Source organism: Typopeltis vanoorti, chromosome 16 (genome assembly GCF_054136105.1).
Source record: "Typopeltis vanoorti isolate ZY-2024b chromosome 16, IOZ_Tvanoo_1.0, whole genome shotgun sequence".
Classification (NCBI taxonomy): domain Eukaryota; kingdom Metazoa; phylum Arthropoda; class Arachnida; order Uropygi; family Thelyphonidae; genus Typopeltis; species Typopeltis vanoorti.
This window is the reverse complement of record NC_143564.1, coordinates 88,413,010-88,433,066: the sequence shown is the minus strand read 5'-3', so window position 1 is coordinate 88,433,066 and position 20,057 is coordinate 88,413,010. Positions and strand designations below refer to the sequence as shown.

General features: G+C 34.3%; 1 protein-coding gene across 2 annotated transcripts in view; it reads left to right on the top strand.

The window, feature by feature from the left end:
* Positions 1-20,057, top strand: part of IntS3 (integrator complex subunit 3) — a 598,644-nt gene that overhangs the window by 96,872 nt on the left and 481,715 nt on the right. For both annotated transcript variants that reach the window (XM_090406089.1, XM_090406090.1), the window contains one exon: positions 6,609-6,693. In XM_090406089.1, coding sequence (XP_090262215.1) covers positions 6,609-6,693 — 85 coding nt within the window. The remainder of the gene's footprint in view (positions 1-6,608; positions 6,694-20,057) is intronic.

Genomic DNA, 20,057 nt, shown 5'->3' with positions numbered 1-20,057 from the left:
ACATAAATGATACATTCAATTTAACCAACTGCGGTAAATCTGGCCTTTCTGATCATGCCCTGAATACTCTACATAGAATGTGGACTGTAAAGGCATTTGTTGTTTACAACTCACCAAAACATGGCATGAGTGTAAATATAAGGAGACCTGTGAAATTTTTATCAAACACCCTAATCTTAACAATAATGGTGGTCTAAAAATCCCAAGAATATGGATGGCACATGTTCTACCCACATAACCTTTTGATTATATGGGTATTTAATTATAATTAGGACTGTAAGTATTCTAGGATCTTAACTCTAATATAACAACACTCATGTTAAATTATGGATTAGGCCACCGCTTTTGATGTATTAAAACTATCTATATGAATTTGTTCTCTGATGATGATATAGCTTTCATGCGTTTATTTTTTTTTTTCACTAGAAGTCAGGCCAGTAGAATAACAGTTGATCAAATCATTGTCACTTGGGCATACTGTTTGAAATGTTATATAGCTTGTCTTTTGATGGCTATATTATATTTCGATTGAACTATAATATAGTTCATATGAAGGTTCAAAAACATTGGGAAATTATTATTCATTGGGAAAGTTCGAAACATCGGGAAAGTAATTATTCCTAACTTTACTGAAATGAATTAAGATATTTTTTTTATTAATATTTAATTTAATTTTAGTTTTTGAAATTTGCTCTTTTTTTGATATGGTATTATTATTATACTGTCATCTTATACCATTCTGTATACCATTTTCTAATACCTTTAAAACAGGAGTGTCAAACTCCTGTTCTAAAGGTCTATATTTTGGGGAATTTTTTAAATGTTACTGAAAATATTTTGGGGAAAAATGATAATATTTTCGGGTTAAAAAAAAAATATATATATATATATATATATACTTGCATAATATAATTATAGTAATTTAATCTCAGTATTTATTTTTTTCCCGACACTTGACAATGTTTATTATTAACCAATCTGCCAAAATTTGGACTCAAAGATTGTGAGCATATGACCTTCATTATGGCAGAACGGTTGATGTCGGTTATCTTGATCTGTGGGCTGTTTTGTTACCTTTCATACATGAGAATAATTGTTCACATAAATAGATGCTTCCTAAATAACATAGAATATTTGCTGCAAACTTTTTTTGTTTCCCGATATTTTTGACCTAAATAACTATATTTTTGGTACACCAACTTCTTGGTGTTTCGCTTTTAGAACGGACTCATTTTGGAAATCAGTAAGTTCCATTTGTATATAAATAGGAGCTTTTTCAAAATTAAAGAAAAAAGGATCTGTAAAAAGTGCAAAAACTTCTTCTTGCTCCTTAAAATCTTTAAATCACCTATCGAATTCTTTTATCTTTTCTAGTTTGGGACAATATTGAGAAAAGGTAGAACTTTGATTCTTATTGTTCAACTGTTCACACATAGGAAAGTAATTTAGAATATTCTCTTTTAAATGATTTTGAAACAAAACTAACTTACATTTAAAACTTGCCAGTGCATCATACTTGTGTGTTATTAACTGATCTTTCCCCTGAAGTTTGACATTTAAATCATTCAATGTCATGATGTTGCATTTAGAAATGCAACATCATGATTTTTCATTTCTAGGAACAATTTGATCTACTCTAAAAGCAAAAAAAAAAACTTTTTAGAACCTTATGACAAGATAACCAACGAATCTCTATATAATAAGGTAGCCCTTCAAATTCACTCTCCAAGTCTTTTAGAAATTGTGCAAACTGGCGGTGATTGAGGCCTCTGGATCGGATGAAGTTCACAGTATTTGTCACAGGCTTGAGTACACTGCTCATTTCCAACACTTTGGAGCACAGGACCTGCTGATGAATAATGCAGTGGAAAGATTGCAGTTTAGGAATGTCTGGATACATTTCTTTTAACTTTGCTGCAAGTCTTGACACAAAATCTTTATTTTTGCCTGTCATTTGCTGGAGCACCATTGGTTGTCACTGCTGGAACCTATTCGGAAGAAGTTGGTATTTTTTCAAAATGCCTCACACGGCATCAAAAATGTCTTCCCCTGTAGTGGGTTCCATGGATGGGAATCATTTCCAAGAACTCTTCAGTAATATTCATATTGTCATTGCAAGCCCGAAGAAACAAAGCAACTTGAGCCACATCGTGAATATCGAAACTTTCATCAAGTGCAATTGAAAAGCACTGTACATTTGCGGATATTTCTTGCAACTGGTTACGCAGATTATTTGCCATTTTGGTTATTCGTTCGATCACAGTATTTCTGGACAAAGAAATGTCGCAAACTACTTTCACATTTGTGGGACATATGTTTTCGGCTGCTTTTATCATACACTCCTTAACCAAGAAACCATCACTAAAAGGTTTGGAATGTTTCACCAATGAATAGCTGATTTCATAACTGGCTCTCACTGCTGATTCATTATCTTTCATAATTTTTGAAAATACTTGTTGATTTTGAAGTGAATTCTTCATACTTTTTAATTTTTCTTCTCTCATATTATGTTTTCTTCTCTCATGTTTATATTATATTCTTTGGCAACACTAATTGTTTCGTTACAAATAATGCACACAATTTTGTCCTTTGTTTCAGTGCAGAAGTAATTTAATTCCCATTTTTCTTGAAATTTTCTCCTCTTATCAGCAATTTTTCTTTTTCTTGTTGGCTTGGAAAGCGACATTGCCTCAGTGAATAAATATATTATCACTATTATTAATAATTTTTATAAAAAATGTTTGAATTAAAATGCACAAAACTGCAGACCAGTGCACGATACTATTGCAAATAAAAATAAAAAATAATAATAAAAGGGATTCTCTCACTGCTAGGTTGTCGTTGAATTGTGTTCGGCACACTGACTTGAAAGATCACTGATTGACTGTAGCAGGCAAATATAAACTCATAGCTGGATTCCCATGAGTGCATATGCTGTGTGTCACGTGAACAGCTGGTAGCCAATAGAATTCAACTTTTTCAGTACACTACCAGCAGCAGCATGCTATAAATTAACAATGAAAGCATAAATATAGTTTACGATTGATATCGTATCTAACATTGAAATTGTGATATAAATTTTTATTATTGCAATTATATTATAGCAGGTTGTTGCATCCATATTGTAACTATAAATGTTGTATGAAAGAATAAATCGATACTGTATTTACTCGAATATAACTCGCACTTTTTTCCCCAAAATTAAAGCTAAAACATCATGGTGTGAGATATATGCGAGGATTTTTTAGAAACTAAAGTTTTCAGAAAAAAAAAATGAAAATGGGGATGACTTACCAAGAATCTCCTTTGTTATTGCTACTTGTGTGCATTGTCAAAGTCATCTATCCAAATAGGTCATCTTCTTTCCCATTATTCCAAGTAAAAATTGCAAGTAATTTACAAGATTTTAGATACCTAATGAACACCCTCCACGAATGTCTGAGAAGTGAAAGCAGAACGTGAAATAGACAGCAATGGTAGGCCAATAGAGAGAGAGAGAGAGAGAGAGAACAGCTAAGAAGATCTGGATATGATTGGTGTGGTATTAACAAAAGATCGTGTTACCAAAACACAAAGTCAAACTGACATTTTTGAGCTGAAACTCTAATTCTCTTCACCCAAATTCCATAATATCTGAAACTGTCATAACAACATTCACTCTATATGTCTTAGTTTTAACACGTTTACAAATTTTATTGCAGCCTTATGTTTCAGTGGGGCACTCACACACATCTAACTAAAAATAATAGATTTTAGTTAGATACTGTGTTTGCCGGTGTAACATATGGTTTTGCTTGAGTCTAAACAGCATGGTTAATGTGGGAAGGAACATGTGATTCATTAGTTAGTGCCGTTTTTATTCCAGTTGTCTCTAATCGCACTAAAGAAATATATTACACATGTTGAGAAATATATCACACAGATAACAAATGTCTCTGTACTTTATTCAGTAGTACAATAAACTACTTGTTTTTCTTGTATCTGCAGTATAGTGGCAGTTTGGGAAGGTGCGTTGTTTACTGCAGGGAGCAAGTTATCGTCCCGACGTGAAAGTGCTTAAACTTTATTTTCGTGTGCGATGTATATGCAAAACTTTTTAATTTCTTTTTTCATAAAGTAAAATCAGGGTACAGGAGTGTGAGTCATATGCAAGGGTGAGTTATATTCGAGTAAATATGATATTTCTGTTTTATTATAAAAAGCAACCATCCTTTTTTTTAATCCTTGAAGCGTTGGGGACTGCAATTTAATGGTTTAGGGGGACCACGTGCAGCCTGTGGGCCGGCCGCCAGTTTGACACCTCTGCTTTAGAAGTTAGTTATTTGGATTTCTTTACTTTTTCATTTTATTAATGTTTTGGTAGAACCAAAAATTTTCTTATTGGTATCCTCTGATCACTCTAAAAATAGGAAGTATTTCTACAGTGATCACAGGTTTTACTGTTCATTTGATAATTATACAATCTCTGATAGATTTTTTAAATTTTTTATATATAATTATATTAAAAATGAAATAATTATTAAATAATTATATATAAAAATTATATATATAATTTTTTATATTTTATATATCTCATACAGTAAAACCTGGGGTGGTACATCATGAGGAAGGCTGTTCCAGAGGACAAAGGTAGATGGAATAAATGAGGAAGAGAAGAAGTAGGCTCAATGAGTTTTGTAGTTGCACTGTAAGAGGATGTTGGATGGCAGCTACTCTTGTTTTAACAGGCCTAACAGCAAATGGAAGAATGAAGTCTGCTAATTCAATGGAACAGTGACCATGGAAGTACCTGTAGTAGAGACACAGAGCTGAAACATTGCATCTAAGATAGAGGTTAAAGTGAACCTGTGAGGGAAGGGTCATGTATGAATTTTTCAAGAATTTTTAAGGTTTTAGGTGCACCACTCCACATTTTTGTTCAATATTCTAAGGATGGGTGGATTTGGGAGTTATATAGGGCTAGTAGCTGTGTGGGTGTAAAATAACTTCTTAAGCAGAAAAGAATGCCTATTTTTTTTGGAAACTGAGGAAGTTATTGATGTGATGTGTTTGTGCCAAGAGAGGCTGGAGGTAAATGTCAGTCCAAGGAGAGAGAGAGAGTTCATCCTGTCTGGTGATGTGTGCATTACTGAGGATGAGGGAAGGTGAGCTGAGATCCCTTTTGTGAGAGAAAAGTTAGGACTCTTCAATACTGCCAATTTCAATTCTATTGAAATTGGCAGTATTGAAGGCCACTATGTTATCCTTGCCCCATTGAAGGATAATATGGAGATCAGTGTTTAAGGCACTGGTTGTAGATGATCTTAATGTAAGGGGATGTCTGGGAACTGCATGGCTTGTCAAAGGAGTTAGATGAGCAGAGAGTGTGCTTTAGTTGGCAAAGCTATGGATAGGATTTGTAGTGATTAAGAGTAGGTTATGTATAAGAGAATGAGATGATAGGTGAGAGAATGATAAATAAATAGATAAATATATACTCTTATTATTTTCTGCTACTTTCTGTTGACTGTACAGAATTCAAATAATTATTAGATTACTTCAACTGACTTTTTAGCCATTCAGTTTTCATTGAAATCTTTCATGTTTCTTTTGTTACTTTGTTTCCAATGCATTTAAGTTTCCAAACAATATAATTTGTTCATTTTGTGATTTTTTAGTTATCTATAATATTTCATCCAATTCTTCAGTTTCTGTTTTTGGTTTCCTTTTTCCTATGGTTGCAGGCACTTTTCTGTAGTTTATATAGTTTTTATAGGCATTTTAGAATATTTTTCCCAGCATTTTTATCTTCATTATATTTCATATGTGAGTTGTTATTCTTTTATGCCATTTTGAATAGCATATATATTATTATTGCTACACATTTTAGCTCTTTGTTTTTCTGTTCCACTGTAAAATATATTTCAATTTATATGTTCCTTTACTTTTCTTCTGCTTTTTTTGATATGCAATTCATTTTTAATTTTTTTTTTAAAATTCAGTTTTTATTTTTTTGTTTTTCAAAGAAGCAAATATTCTAACTTCCAGGTCCACAGGATTTGCATTTGCATTGTTTTCCCTTTGCATTTTACGGGTCACATCCACCTGTGCATTTCACCAGCTACATTTCATATTGTTTCTTTGAGCATTTACTTTTTATGTCTTCCTGATAACTGTCTATGCCTGCTTGTTGAAGAATCAGTTCCCTTTTTTGTCTGAACATGTTGATGTGCCCCCTTCATATCCAGGGTTGCCATTCCAGGAGTTTGTTGTGTTGTGTGCAATCAGCAGTACAATTTGCCCGTCCCCCCATATAGTTTTACATAATCTGTATAAACAGATTATACTTTTTTCATTTCTTTTTTCAACCACAGGGAGGTGATATGAAGTTTGTAGCACTCTTTATAACATACTGCCTATATAAAATAGCACTTTATTAGTACCAGCATGTTTAAGATAGCAATTTGATGGCTGTTTGCAGGGAATTAATTATTTTTGAACAGATAATTGGCTAATACTGTATTCTGAATGTTATTCATTCATTGTGTATAAGTATTACACATACATCTTTCTTTGTTCCATGCATCGCACATCTGTTAATAATTCAAATGAATTTTCATTTCAAATAGTTAATCTGGATAATTAAAGAAATGATCAAAAACTCTGTCAGTGGTGTTGAAGGACTTTGTTATCATTTTCTGAGGCAGATTGCAGGTAAGATATGAAATATTTTTATTAATAATTTTGTTATATTACTGTTTACGTTCACTATAGCAAACTCATTAGGGAGACCAAAATAATAGTACAAAGTGGAAAAGTTGCTTTGGCTAAATTCCTTTTAATTGCATTGTTGCTATAGTAAACTCACTACTCTCACACTCACTCATTACGGAATACTGTAGTGAGTTGACTGTATTCTGTATAAAATTAAATACCCTTTAGAAATTTACTTGTTAATCTTACTTTTTTTACTTTAAGGAATGCAATCAAAATGTAGTTAAAATTTATAAGAATGCATCTATCATTAAATTTTAAATGTCTTAAACAGATATACTTATCAAATCAAAAGATAACTGTTCTGTAATTCCACTCAGGATTTTTAGTGCAGCTTTTAAGTGCACCACCCAGAATGTGAGAACATTATGCTAAGGCTATGAGAGTAGTTAAAACTTGTATAGTATTAGAAGTTGTGCAAGTAAAAAAAAAAAAAAAAAGTATCTTGAGAAGAAAATGATATTAGGTGTTTTGAAGGTTGAAGAGGCTATGGATGTGTTTTGTCTATACTTTCTCTTGCAAAAGAGATTTCAGCTCACCTGTTCTTACCCTCAGTAAAATACAAATCACCAGACAGGATCAGACTCCTCTCTCTCTTTCTCTCTCTGTGCTTGGACTAACATTTACCTTCAGCCTCTTTTGGCTAATTGCCTCAATTGTTTTCTGAGCATCTAAAATACTATTCATTCTTTTCTGCTCAAGTCACCTGGTTTTCACCCACCCAGCTACTAACGCTATACAAATCCCAAATCCATTCATTCTTAGAATACAGCTCACATGTTTGGAGGTGGCTCACCTAAAATCTCCCTAAACATTCTCTATGCTGTTCAGAGGAGAGCAATTCATCTCATTGATGATCCCTCTTACAGGCTCACTTCAACCTCTATTTCACAGATGCTGTGTTTCAGCACTGCCTATTCTAGAGGTACCTCAGTGGTCACTGCTCCACTGTACTGGCAATCACCATTCCTCCACTTTCTGCTGGTCCTGTTAAAACAAGAGCAGCACTTATGTATCGTTTTCAGTGCAACTGCAAATACCCCAAATCTACTTCTTCTCTTTCTCTTTTATTCTAGCTATCTCTGCCCTCTGGAATAGCCTTCCTTATAAAGTATTTCCATTACAACCTGTAACTCCCCAAGAAAAATGTCAGTAAATTTCTTCTTTCTCAGTCCTCATCTGCACCCCACATGCACCACTAATGTGCTTACAGATTCTTCAACCTCTTCTGTATGAGATCAGCATAAAAAAACCAGGAAAAGCTAGATTAGTGTGTCTGAAACCTGCCTGTATCTTTCTTGAAGATCTGAGTTTAATCCAGAAGTAAGGATTGGTTGATTGATTTTGGATTTATGGCTGACACAACTACAGCTATGAGGACAGTGTTATGTCTCTAAATTGTGTTATTGTTGATTTGTTTGTTTTACAAAATGAAAAACTTGAGTTTTTGTGAGAAAAACCTGTCAGCTTCTTGCGAACTCAGCTGGCTAGCTCACCTTCAGTTGGTAATCCCTGATAACGACTTTTCACATTCTAGACTGGATTTAAACACAGGTCTTTCCAACCAAAGAACACAGTTGGTACCTCAGTTAATGGGAAGTGAAGTTAGATCTTTCTTATGAGAAATAGGGCAGAAATATTTGATAGCATTGTTGTTCATAAGGTTAGATCAGTAAAGAGAAATAACTTTTAAATGATACAAAAAATACAACTCACACAGTTAAGGATAACAATCACCCAGTATTTTCTTTATATAATTGCTCATATTTATAAATACTATTATAAATTTATAAATACTATTATACTATTATTAACACACATAGCTACCACATAAACCAAAATTATTATGTGATAGCTATGTGTGGCAGTTCCTTGAAAAATACAAGAGTTAATATAATTACCCACTACTTAGATTTAAACCTGCCTGTGATAATGTTAATGGGGGGGGCTATCTTTAGCTAATTTCGGCTTATCGTTTTATATTATATGAAGATTATTATATAGTAAAAATATATTATATTATATTTTATTATAAGGGGGCTCTTCCCCCAATTGTGCCCAATGAGGTTCATGAGATACAAGCAGCGTTTTGCCTTGCATAATGTGAAAATGTGTGGGAATCTGTAAGTGCTGAGAAGGCTGCCAAGGAGTTTATGGAAAAATTGGATAGAATTTTTCTTACAGAGGAAAATTATTTGCCATAGTAAATATTTGATATGGATGAGATGTCCTTGTTTCGGAAAAAAATGCCAGAGCAGACATTCATCCACAAAAAGCTAAAATCTATACCTAGTTTCAAAGCTCTTAATGTCCATATTATGATTCTGTTACGGGTAATGTGGATATAAACTGAAACCGTTTGTGATATGGAACAATGAGCATCCACGAATCTTCAAAAACATTAGGAATCATACTCCCAGTTCATTATCAGAGCAATAAGAAGTCATGGATGACTCAAAAATTGTTTGAGGATGCCTTATCAACTGTTATGCGAGTGAAATAAAAAGCTATTGTGTGAAAGAAAATGTAGAATTTAACATTTTATTAATTCTAGATAATGCTCTGGGTCAGGGCTATCCAACCTTAGGTAATCCGAGGGCAGCATTAGAAAAAAATTTTCCAAGGGCCACATCACAATGCACATCTAGTAAGTGAGCAGCAGTGATACAACCTCGAAAGCTGAACAAACGAACAACACTAATCGCGTACTCACTTTCCCCGTGAGCGCCCATAGCATGCGCGTTGGAACAAAACAGTGTAAGAATGCTTCTTTGACACATCTAATATTTGAAAAACACATGGGTATATAGTGATGTAAAAACACCAAATAAAATTATCAACATTGAGATTATCGCTTAGTGATAGAATTAAAATATCTAATACGCATTCGATTCAAATTGTTATTTTATTTTTTCGCTTGTGAAAATCAAAACCCATAGGTGGGTCACACAAAATCGCACCGTGGGCCGCATGTAGCCCGCAGGCAGTGCTTTGGACAGCCCTGCTCTAGGTCATCTGTCTTATACGTCTTATAGCAGTGATCTTCACCAAGTTCAAGATTATATTTCTCCCTCCAAACACTACATTATTGATCCAACCTATGGATCAGGGAGTTCTTGCAGTGTTTAAGGCTTATTATCTACAGAGAACTTTTTCACAAGACATTTCTGCTACTGAAGGAAATGACAAAACTTTCATTCAATTCTGGAAAACATTCAATATTTATCTTCTTCTTCTTCTCTTCCGTCTAAGACGGGTTGAGTTTTCTCTTGAGCAGGATCTTCCAGTCTTCTCTATTCCTTGCTGTTCGAAAAAGTTCCTTATATGTTCTGCATCCCGAGATGTTCTTTATTAATTTCAGCCAGGTAATTCTTGGTCTTCCAGGTCTTCTTTTTTCAGTTGGAAAAGTATTGATTAGGACGTTAGGAAGTCTGTCTGCATCCATGCGTACAGTGTGACCAAACCATCTCAGTTGTTGTTTTCTAATTTTTTCTATTATTGTCTTTTTATACAATAGTTCTTGTCTGACTGTGATGTTTGTTTTCTTTTCTATCCAACTTGTTCTATTTATTTTTCTTAAGCATTTCATTTCAAATGCCAGCAATTTTTTCTCCTCTCTTTTTTTAACTGTCCACACTTCTACTCCATAGATGACTGTTGGTATAATTATTGCTTCATATAATTTGATTTTGGCTTGTTTAGATATCTTGTTTGTTTTCCAGATTTTCTGTAATTTTCCCATGGTGGTCCATCCTATCGCTATTCTATGTTTGATTGTTTTGAGTTCATCTATTGTTTCTGTTAGTTTTGATCCAAGGTATATGAAGTTGTCTACTTGTTCTAATTGTTCTCCGTTTAGGGTGGCTGAGATGGTAGTTCTGTTCCTCCCTGTTTTCATCACGTTTGTCTTTTGTATATTTATTGTCATGTCATATGTTTACAGGTTTCATTTAGCTTGTTGATCAACTTTTGTAGTTCATTTGGGGTTCTTGCAAGAAGGACGAGATCATCTGCATATTTGATATTATTTATGTTTAAACCGTTGACATTGATTCCAGGCTCATTGTCTATTGCTTTCTTTACAACTTCTTCTAGATATATGTTCAATAGGCATGGGGATAATGGGCATCCTTGCATTACTCCTTTTTCAATCTCTATGGGTTCTGTTGTGAGTGTGTCCTTTTTAAATATTGCATTTGTCTTAGAGTAATATTTTATCAGAAACTGTATTATATATTTGTCTGTTGCTTTTTCTATTAGAATTTTGAGAAGGATTTCTCTGTTGATGTTATCGAAAGCTTGTTTAAAGTCCACAAAACAACACTATAGTTCTTTATGGTCTTCCCAGCTGAGTTCTGCTAGTTGGTGCAATGTGAAAATTTGGTCTATTGTTGAATAGTTTCCTCGGAAACCAGCTTGTTCTAAGCCTATAATTTCTTTGTAGGTGTTTTTTAATCTATTTTGTATAATTTTTATGAATATTTTATAGGTGTGAGGGAATAAATTGATTGGTCTGTAATTTCTGCAGTCTCTTTTGTCTCCTTTCTTGTATATTGGGATGATCTTTCCAGTTCTCTAGTCATCTGGGATCTCTCCTGTTTGTAGTATTTTATTGAATAGGATTGTTAAATATTCTATTGATCTGCTGCCTCCATATGACCACAGTTCAGTAGGGATAGTATCAATGCCTGGTGCTTTATTGTTTTTCATCTGTTTTATTGCGTATCTAACTTCTTCTTGTAAAATTTTTGGGTGATCATTATTTTCTTGTATTGTTGGCATTGTAGTTTTGTTTCTTTGGTGGAAGATAGTCTTAAAATGGTTTGACCAGATTTTTCTTATATATTCAATATTCCCAGTTTCAGTCATCTTGTTGTTTATCATTGTTACTGCTTTTGCTGAGAATTCCTTTGTAATTTCTCTTACAATATCATGGAAGACTTTTAGGTTGTTTTGTTGGTATGCTTCTTGGCATTTCTTAGCTTTTTCTTCTAACCATTTTTCTTTGGCTTTTTTGCATAGGTTATCAACTTTATTTTTTAGTGCTCTGTATTTTTCTCTATTCTCTTCATTGTTTTGTTGGTTTACAAGTATCTTGCCCTCTCTTTTCTCTTCTATGGTAGCTATGATTTCTTGGGTTATCCACTGTTTGTTTATTTTGGGTTTGGAACCTAGAGTGTCTTTTGCAATTGATAACACTGTTTCTTTTCCTTCTTCCCAGAATTTTCCGCTGTTCTGTAAGATTCAGGGTTTTAATTTCAAGCACATCTGTTCTAAAAATCGACTTCTGCTTGAGCTATCTTTTAGTTTTGATAGGTTGATGTTTTCTTCTTTTCTGATATTATTTTTCCTGTTGAATTTTATCTTCACTTTGGCAGTTAATATTTCATGGTCAGTGTCAAAATCAAAACTTCTTAATGTTTGTACATTATTTACTGATCTTTTCCATTGTTTGTTTATGATGATATAGTCTATGCATTTCTTTATATTACCATCTGGGGATGTCCATGTATATTTATTATTAGGGCGTTGATAGAACAATGTGTTTGTAATCATTAGATCATTGATAGAACAATGTGTTTGTAATCATTAGATCGTTTGCTTTACAGAAGTGGAGTAATTGTTCTCCTCTGTCGTTAAGCTCTCCGTATCCAAATTTCCCTATCACATCTTTTTTGTCTGCTGTGAACTGTCCTATTTTAGCATTAAAATCTCCCATCACTATCATGAGTTCTCTATTTTTGGGATTATCTATTTCTTGTTGTAGTTCTTCATAGAAATTTTCTATTTCTTCCTCTGAATGGTTACTGTCTGATGCATATATTTGGATTATTTTAATTGTTTGACCTTTTTCTTTTGCTTGAAGTTTGGCTGTTATTATTCTAGGAGACACTGGGTTTATTTCAGTTACTGAGTGCGTAAGTTTTTTTTCAATTAGTAATGCAACTCCTTCTCTGTGTATTTTATCTTTTCTTCCTGAAAAGTGCAGTCTTCCTTCTGGTAAATCCATGAATCCATCTCCGCACCAATGTGTCTCTGATAAACCTAAAATACTCCATTTCAGTCTTTTTAAATTTTCCTGGACTAATTGTAATTTTCCAGGTCGGTATAGTGATCTTATGTTCAGGGTGGCTACATGCTTCACATCCTTGGTTGACCACATTGCAGATTTCTCACCTACTCTATGTGGTCTTTGAGTAGGCGCGTCGGTTGTCCCGTACGCAGTAGCACTATCTTGGTTTGTAGACTTTCTCCTGCTCATGAAAGTTACTGGCATAATAATGTAGCCAGCTTGCCATGCCTCTGCTACATCCTTTGGTCCATGGCTCTTTATTCTTTATTCAGAGCAACCCATTTGGGTTTCCCCCATCCGCCACCCAGGGGACGCGCCTGGTAGGAGTGTGGTCTCCCCCAATATTTATCATGCTATTAAAAATATTGCTGTGGCTCGGGACGAAGTGATCTCTCAATGTATGAGTGGCATATGGAAAAAGACATTAAAAAGGTTTGTGCATGATTTTGGAAGTTTGTAATAGTGGGCCTAGCAAATATCTGTATCTCGAAGTGAATGATGATGGCATAATTCAACTGATAGAAAGTTCCCCTGAAGAGTTGACCAACAAACAATTGGTCGAACTGGAGGAACAATTGTTGCCAAAGAGGAAAAACGAGAAAAGGAAGAGGGAAAAGAGAAACAAGAAGAGGTAGTTAAACAATTTACAGTGAAGGGTCTTCCAGAAATGTTCTTTGCAGTTAGCGATGTTCTCAAAATGGCTGAAGACATGGACCCCAATGTTGAACGCTACTTAATAATAGAAACGAAAGTACTTGATGTGTTTGCTTGCTATGAACAAATTTATGATGAAAAGAAGAAGAGGAATAAGCAAAGCACACTGAACATTTTCATCAAAAAAACAAAGGTTACACCAGAAGAGCCACAGCCTGATTGTTCACACAGGGAAGGTAATGAAGAAGTGATTGTGGAGAAAGATTTGGGTGATTATTCTCCTGTTTTATAAGTGGCAGTAACACACAGTGTAGTTTTATAATAAGGTTTAAAAATTAAAATGACAGTATACTTATTACGGATAAGTCCCTCACCCTCTATAGTTCTGTTCATTTAATGTATCGACTTATGTTCGACTCGACTTACATCCTGCCGGATGGAACAGAACCCGGACATAAGTCGAGGGATGACTGTGTGTGTGTGTGTGTGTGTGTGTGTGTGTGTGTGTACACAAAAAAATCCTCAACCAATGGTATGAATGCACTATCTTTTCTTACCTATAAACCTTTTCTGGATGGGAGTCACATAAAAAAAATTCCTGAGCCATTCTGGGAATGTCACTGTCAAAAATGATGCAATCAATAAAGCTTATTTCTGGTATATGTTTATCTGTTTATCTCCATTTGAATTTTCTCTCGTCTCTCTGAACATTTTACTGATAACATGTTTTGAGCATTTTCTCCAATGTTTTTATAAGTCTCTATAGGTCACTTTCTATTTCAGTATTAGACTTTGTTTGTTGCTGTCTACTTCTACACTACAGCTAAATGCTAAAAATTTAGAATTTCGTTACCCCCCCCCCCCCTGCTTGACATTGCTCTTATTCAAAAGATATATATTTTACACATGATTTTTTTGGCACTTCTCATTTCAGTAAAAACATAGATTTCATCAATAATTAATTGCTTGTTTCAGTCCTTTCTTTTTATTTTTTAATTTCTTTTTAATTTTTCAGTACTGAATTCTTTATGAATTATTATTTTTTTTAAACATAAATCTTATAACAAAATATTATGAATTATCATTCATTAATATTGTAGTTGGACTTCTTCTAAACCCTTTTTATAACCATTTATGGTTATAGGCCTCCACCATTTGTTTCCATCTTTCTCTGTTGTATGCTTTAGTTGGACTTCTTCTAAACCCTTTTTATAACCATTTATGGTTATAGGCCTCCACCATTTGTTTCCATCTTTCTCTGTTGTATGCTTTAGTTGGACTTCTTCTAAACCCTTTTTATAACCATTTATGGTTATAGGCCTCCACCATTTGTTTCCATCTTTCTCTGTTGTATGCTTTCCTCCACATCATCCTTACATCCTCTCTCTGGTCAACATGGCATTCATCTTCCTTTATATGGATGCTACTCGGTGATTGTCTTTGTCCATCTATCACTTTTCATCCTTGCAATATGTCCCGAACATCTCCATTTCAGTTTTAAAATTTCTTCCCCTATATCCAACACTTTTGTTCCTTTTCTAATGTCTTATCCCTTATTTTGTCTTGCAGCTTGATGTTTACCACAGCTCTCTCTCTCTCTCTCTCTTCATTCTACAATCAGTTTTCCTCATTCCGTCCAGTATTCCGTCCATGTCTGATCCACTGGTTGAAAAGTTGGGCTCTGCTTTCTAGTTTTATTTTACTGGATAGGAATCTTTTCAGTTTGCCAAAGACCATCCAGCTAGCTGAATTCTTTTCTTTATTTCTTCATGAATGCTTATTTTTTATAATGTAAAAATTCTTCCAGGGTATATGTATTCTTGTACTTGCTCTGTTTTGTTACTGTCTACGTAGGTGGACTGAAAAGTTCTTGGCCTCAACCATAAATGGCAACACTATCAGCAAGATTTTTTTTTTTTTAAGTTGGTACATCTGTCAAAAGCATCCATGTGAAATTGAAGGTTATTCTATGAAGTAGTTTTTTTTATACAGCTGTTTGGAAGCCAAAGTGTTGTCTATATCCCTTGAAATGGATAAAATTGAGTATTGTGCAGTTAAAAATTCTTTGTAAAAAAGTTTAACGGTAAAAGAAATTCATTTGAAGTTCATATAAAAGTTTATGGGTACTCTTGTGCTTCATTTTCGATAATTAAGAAATGGGCTGCCAAGTTTAAACGTGGGCATACCAACCTTTAAGATGATCCACATGAAAGATGTCCAAAAAGTGTAACAACACCAGAATCATTGATCAGTGCACGATATGGTATTGGATGACTGGCAAGTCAAAGTGTGTGAAATTGCTGAGACTATAGGCATTTCAAAATAATGTGTAGGATATATTTTGCATGAAGAATTGCAAATGAAAAAGCTTTGTGCAAGATGGGCACCGTGCTTGCCCACAGCAGATCAAAACTGCACTTGCATGACAAAGGAAACATTGATTGATTCTGCCAGAGAGGCATGTGGTAAGGTTGTGTGCAAGGATAAAAAAATCAGAACTCCCTGGTGGACACAGCAAGTTAAAGAGGCAGTGAAGGAAAAGAAGAAAGCATATCAAAAGTTCCTGGCAAATAAGTCAGCTTTTACTCTTACAGAATACAGAGACAAATGTAAGAAAGCTAAACAGTGTGTAAAACTAGCTAAACAAAAGTCATGGGAGGACTTTGGCAAGAATATAGAAAATAAATATCAAGAAGGTGGCAAAATATTCTGGAGGTTGTTGAAGAAGCTTAGGAATGGAGGAAAGAGTGCTGTAAAAGGAATTAGAGATGATAAAGGTGAAATGAAAACAGGAGAAAAAGATATCCTTGAAGTATGGAGTAATTACTTTGAAAAACTGCTAAATGAAACAAGCAGCGATGACAGCACAGTGATAAAAAACACTGACCAGGCATGCAGTCAGGAATACATATCCATACTTGAAGTAGAAAAAGCCATCAAAGGCTTGAAATGTGGAAAGGCAGCAGGAGTAGATGATATTCGACCAGAAATGCTGTAAGTATGGTGGTATAAGAGTCTTACAGTGGCTGCACTGCATAGTTCAGAAAGCCTGGACAGAGGGACGAATTCCCGATGATTGGAGTAGAGCTCTCATAGTACCCATATATAAAAAGGGAAATAAAACTGAATGTGAGAATTACAGAGGTATTTCCCTACTGAGTGTTCCTGGCAAGATCTATGCAAGTATACTTGAGAAACGGTTGAGAAGAATTGTGGAAGAAAAGCTTGGTGAAGAACAAGCTGGATTCAGGCCAAATAGAGGCTGTCAGAATCAGATCTTCACTTTACGACAAATAGTCGAGAAAGCATGGGAATATAACAAAGATCTGTATTTAAGTTTTGTCGATTTGGAAAAGGCATATGACAAGGTGCCAAGAGAGAAGCTATTCAATACGCTGCAGTTATATGGTGTCAATGGGGCATTATATCAAGCAATACTTAGTCTTTATTTGAGTTGTGAGTCAGCAGTTAGAATTGAAGGAAGTACAGGAAGATGGTTTAATGTTAAATCTGGTGTGAGACAAGGATGTACATTATCCCCTCTGTTATTCATTATCTATATGGATCTCATTATGAAGGAATGTGGTATTAAACCTGATATCAAAATTGGAGATGTTAATGTCAGCTCTTTGCTTTATGCGGATGATGTTATACTTCTAAATAAATCCGCTACAAGTCTGCAAGATTCTCTGACTAAATTGAATAGCTGTTGTAATAGATATGGTATGAAGGTCAGCAATAAAAAGACAAAGACAATGAAAATAGGCAGAATCATTGAAAATGTCAACTGTGTTGTGAATGGGGAACCTGTGGAACAAGTAAAACATTTCAGCTACTTAGGCACAATTTTTACTGAAGATGGTAAACTAAATATAGAAATTGACAACAGAATCAGCAAAGCTGGTATCGTGGGAAGTCAATTGAATAAATTCATATGGAATAAGAAAGAAATTAGTCAGAACACTAAATTAGCTGTATACAAGACTGTGTTCAAACCAATTTTAACTTATGGATCTGAGAGCTGGGTCAGAAGTAAAACACTTGACCAAAGACTAGAGACCGCAGATATGAGAGTCCTGAGAAAGATTAGAGGCGTGAACAGATGGCATCAATGGCAATATCATATTAAAAATGAGGATATTAGGAAAGAACTTGACATTGTTAGCATCCAGGAATGCGTTAGCAGAGCTAATCTCAGATGGTATGGTCACTTAAATAGAATGGGAGAGGAAAGATTAGCAAAACAAGTGTTCTCTGCCAGGTTGGCAGGAAAACGACCTAGAGGAAGACCAAGATATAGGTGGATTGATACAGTACAAAGTGCCTTAGACGATAGAAATATAAGATCTGATAATGTTGGAGTCTTGACAAGTAACAGACTGATTTGGAGGAAAATTGTAGATAGGAAGTTAGTAATGATGTAATTTTTTCATGTAGTACTGTCATATCCTGTACACCCCTTGAGGGTACATGGCAGGAATTTGATGATGATGATGATGAGATTATGTTGAAAAAAAAAATTTTTTTTTTTTAAATTATAAATTTGTGTTTTTATTGTTAGGCTAAGAACTTTTCAGACCACCCGTGCATTATTATTATTTGTTCTGTTATCTGATTTCCTTTGATATTTGTCATTGTTTTTGCTTTTCATAGTTTATCTGTAAATCTACTTTATATGATACTGTATTTAATTCATTCATCATTTCTTCTAGTTCTATTTTGTTATTTGCTATTACTACAATACATTAGCATATCATAAATGATTTAGTTTTTTATTATTGATGTTGATCCCTTTGTCTCTCTCTCCAGTTTAGTTCATTCGGGGTATATTCTAATATTGCATTAACATTGCATTGCACATTACATTTCATTGCATAACATCGCATTTCACATTGCAGAAGTGGCTAAATCAGCTCATCAAATCACTTGGTTGTTGAAAAATACTTTGACGAGCAGAGACAAGCAAGTTATTATTCCTCTGTACCGAGCATTGATAACACCTCATCTTGACTACTGTGCCCAGGTTTGGTCACCTAGGTTTCTTCTTGATGGGGAGGAGGTGGAGAGGATCCAGAGGCGAGTGACCAAGATGATAGCAGGTCTATGGAATGAACCTTATGAGAACAGGTTGAAGATTTGTGGGTTGCAGAAATTGGTTGATAGGCAGAAAAGGGGAGATATGATTGAGACATTCAAATTGCTGAAGGATTTCTATAGGATCAATTCAGAGGATATTTTTGAGATCAGGACTAATGGTGGGAGAACTAGGGGACATCTATGGAAGCTGGGCAAGAGTGTGGTTAGCAAAGGAGTTAGAGCTGGGTTCTTTACTTTTAGAGAGGTAAATGAGTGGAACAAGCTGCCCGAGTCTGTTGTGGTTGCTATGACAGTGAATGAGTTCGAGGCAAGGTATGATAAATACTGTGAGAATGTCAAATAGTTGTGTGGACATGATGTTTAGGGCCTCCCTCGATGAGTTTAAGGACTCCCTGGAGTCGCCTGTAATAATATTAATTAAATAATTTGGGTGAGATAGTATCTCCATACCCCTTTGTTTATTTGAATTTGTCCATATGTTTTGCTTATTAGCTGTATATAATTTTGGCACATTCCATATTTTTTCATTGCTGTTATGATTCCTTGCTTTTCAATTAATCGAATTTTTCGTATAGTCCATAAAACCTAAGTACAATGCTAAGTTGTATTCTCTGCATTTTTCTCTTAGTTGATTCAGTGTCTGTGGATGATTGATTGATTGTGCTAAACTCCTTTCTGAATGCAGCTTGTTCATTAGGCTGAGCTTTATCTAGTGATCTGTTGATTCTGTTAATTATTTTTATAAACAGTTTATATATTTTTGACAGCAAGCTTATAGGTCTGTAATTTTCTATCTTTTTCTTATTATCTTTTTTGAACAAGACATAAGGAAGACATAGGGTTATAATGTTGAATCTCACAATGAGTGATGAAATTAATCTACCACATAAGAACATTGACAAACATTCATGCTTACAGTGGAATTTAAACCCATGACAAATAGTCTGGCAGATTATCAGAGCTTCATACTTATGATATTGCACTGTACAGTTATTCATTCATGAAACAGGTTAAAAAAGATAGTTCATAAAATTTCAGTATTCATCCTTGAAACTTGAAGTGTTTGCTAATTTTATTGTGTATAGAGAATTATTTCATTTGATAATGCAATGCACCTATTGGACAGTTTCCAATTGACAGTAAACTACTTCATTCAGTTATACATTTGAATTATCATGCATCTAGTGCCATTCAAATGTTTAACAGAATGACGGTAGGTTAGCTTATGTTAATGGAAAACAATTTGAAAATTGAAGCTTTTATCATTTTGACATTTCATTTTTCATGAGAAAATTAAATTGAAGCTGTCTAGAAATTCCATTAAATGGCATAAATGCTTATCACTATTTTGAGAAATAATTCCATTCATGCTTAGATATGTATGTGATTCTGTGATGAACAGAAACATAACCAAGCATTTATCAGAAGTAAGAGCAGTGGATATTGTAAGATTGTAGAAGTAAGATCAGTGGTGATGAAT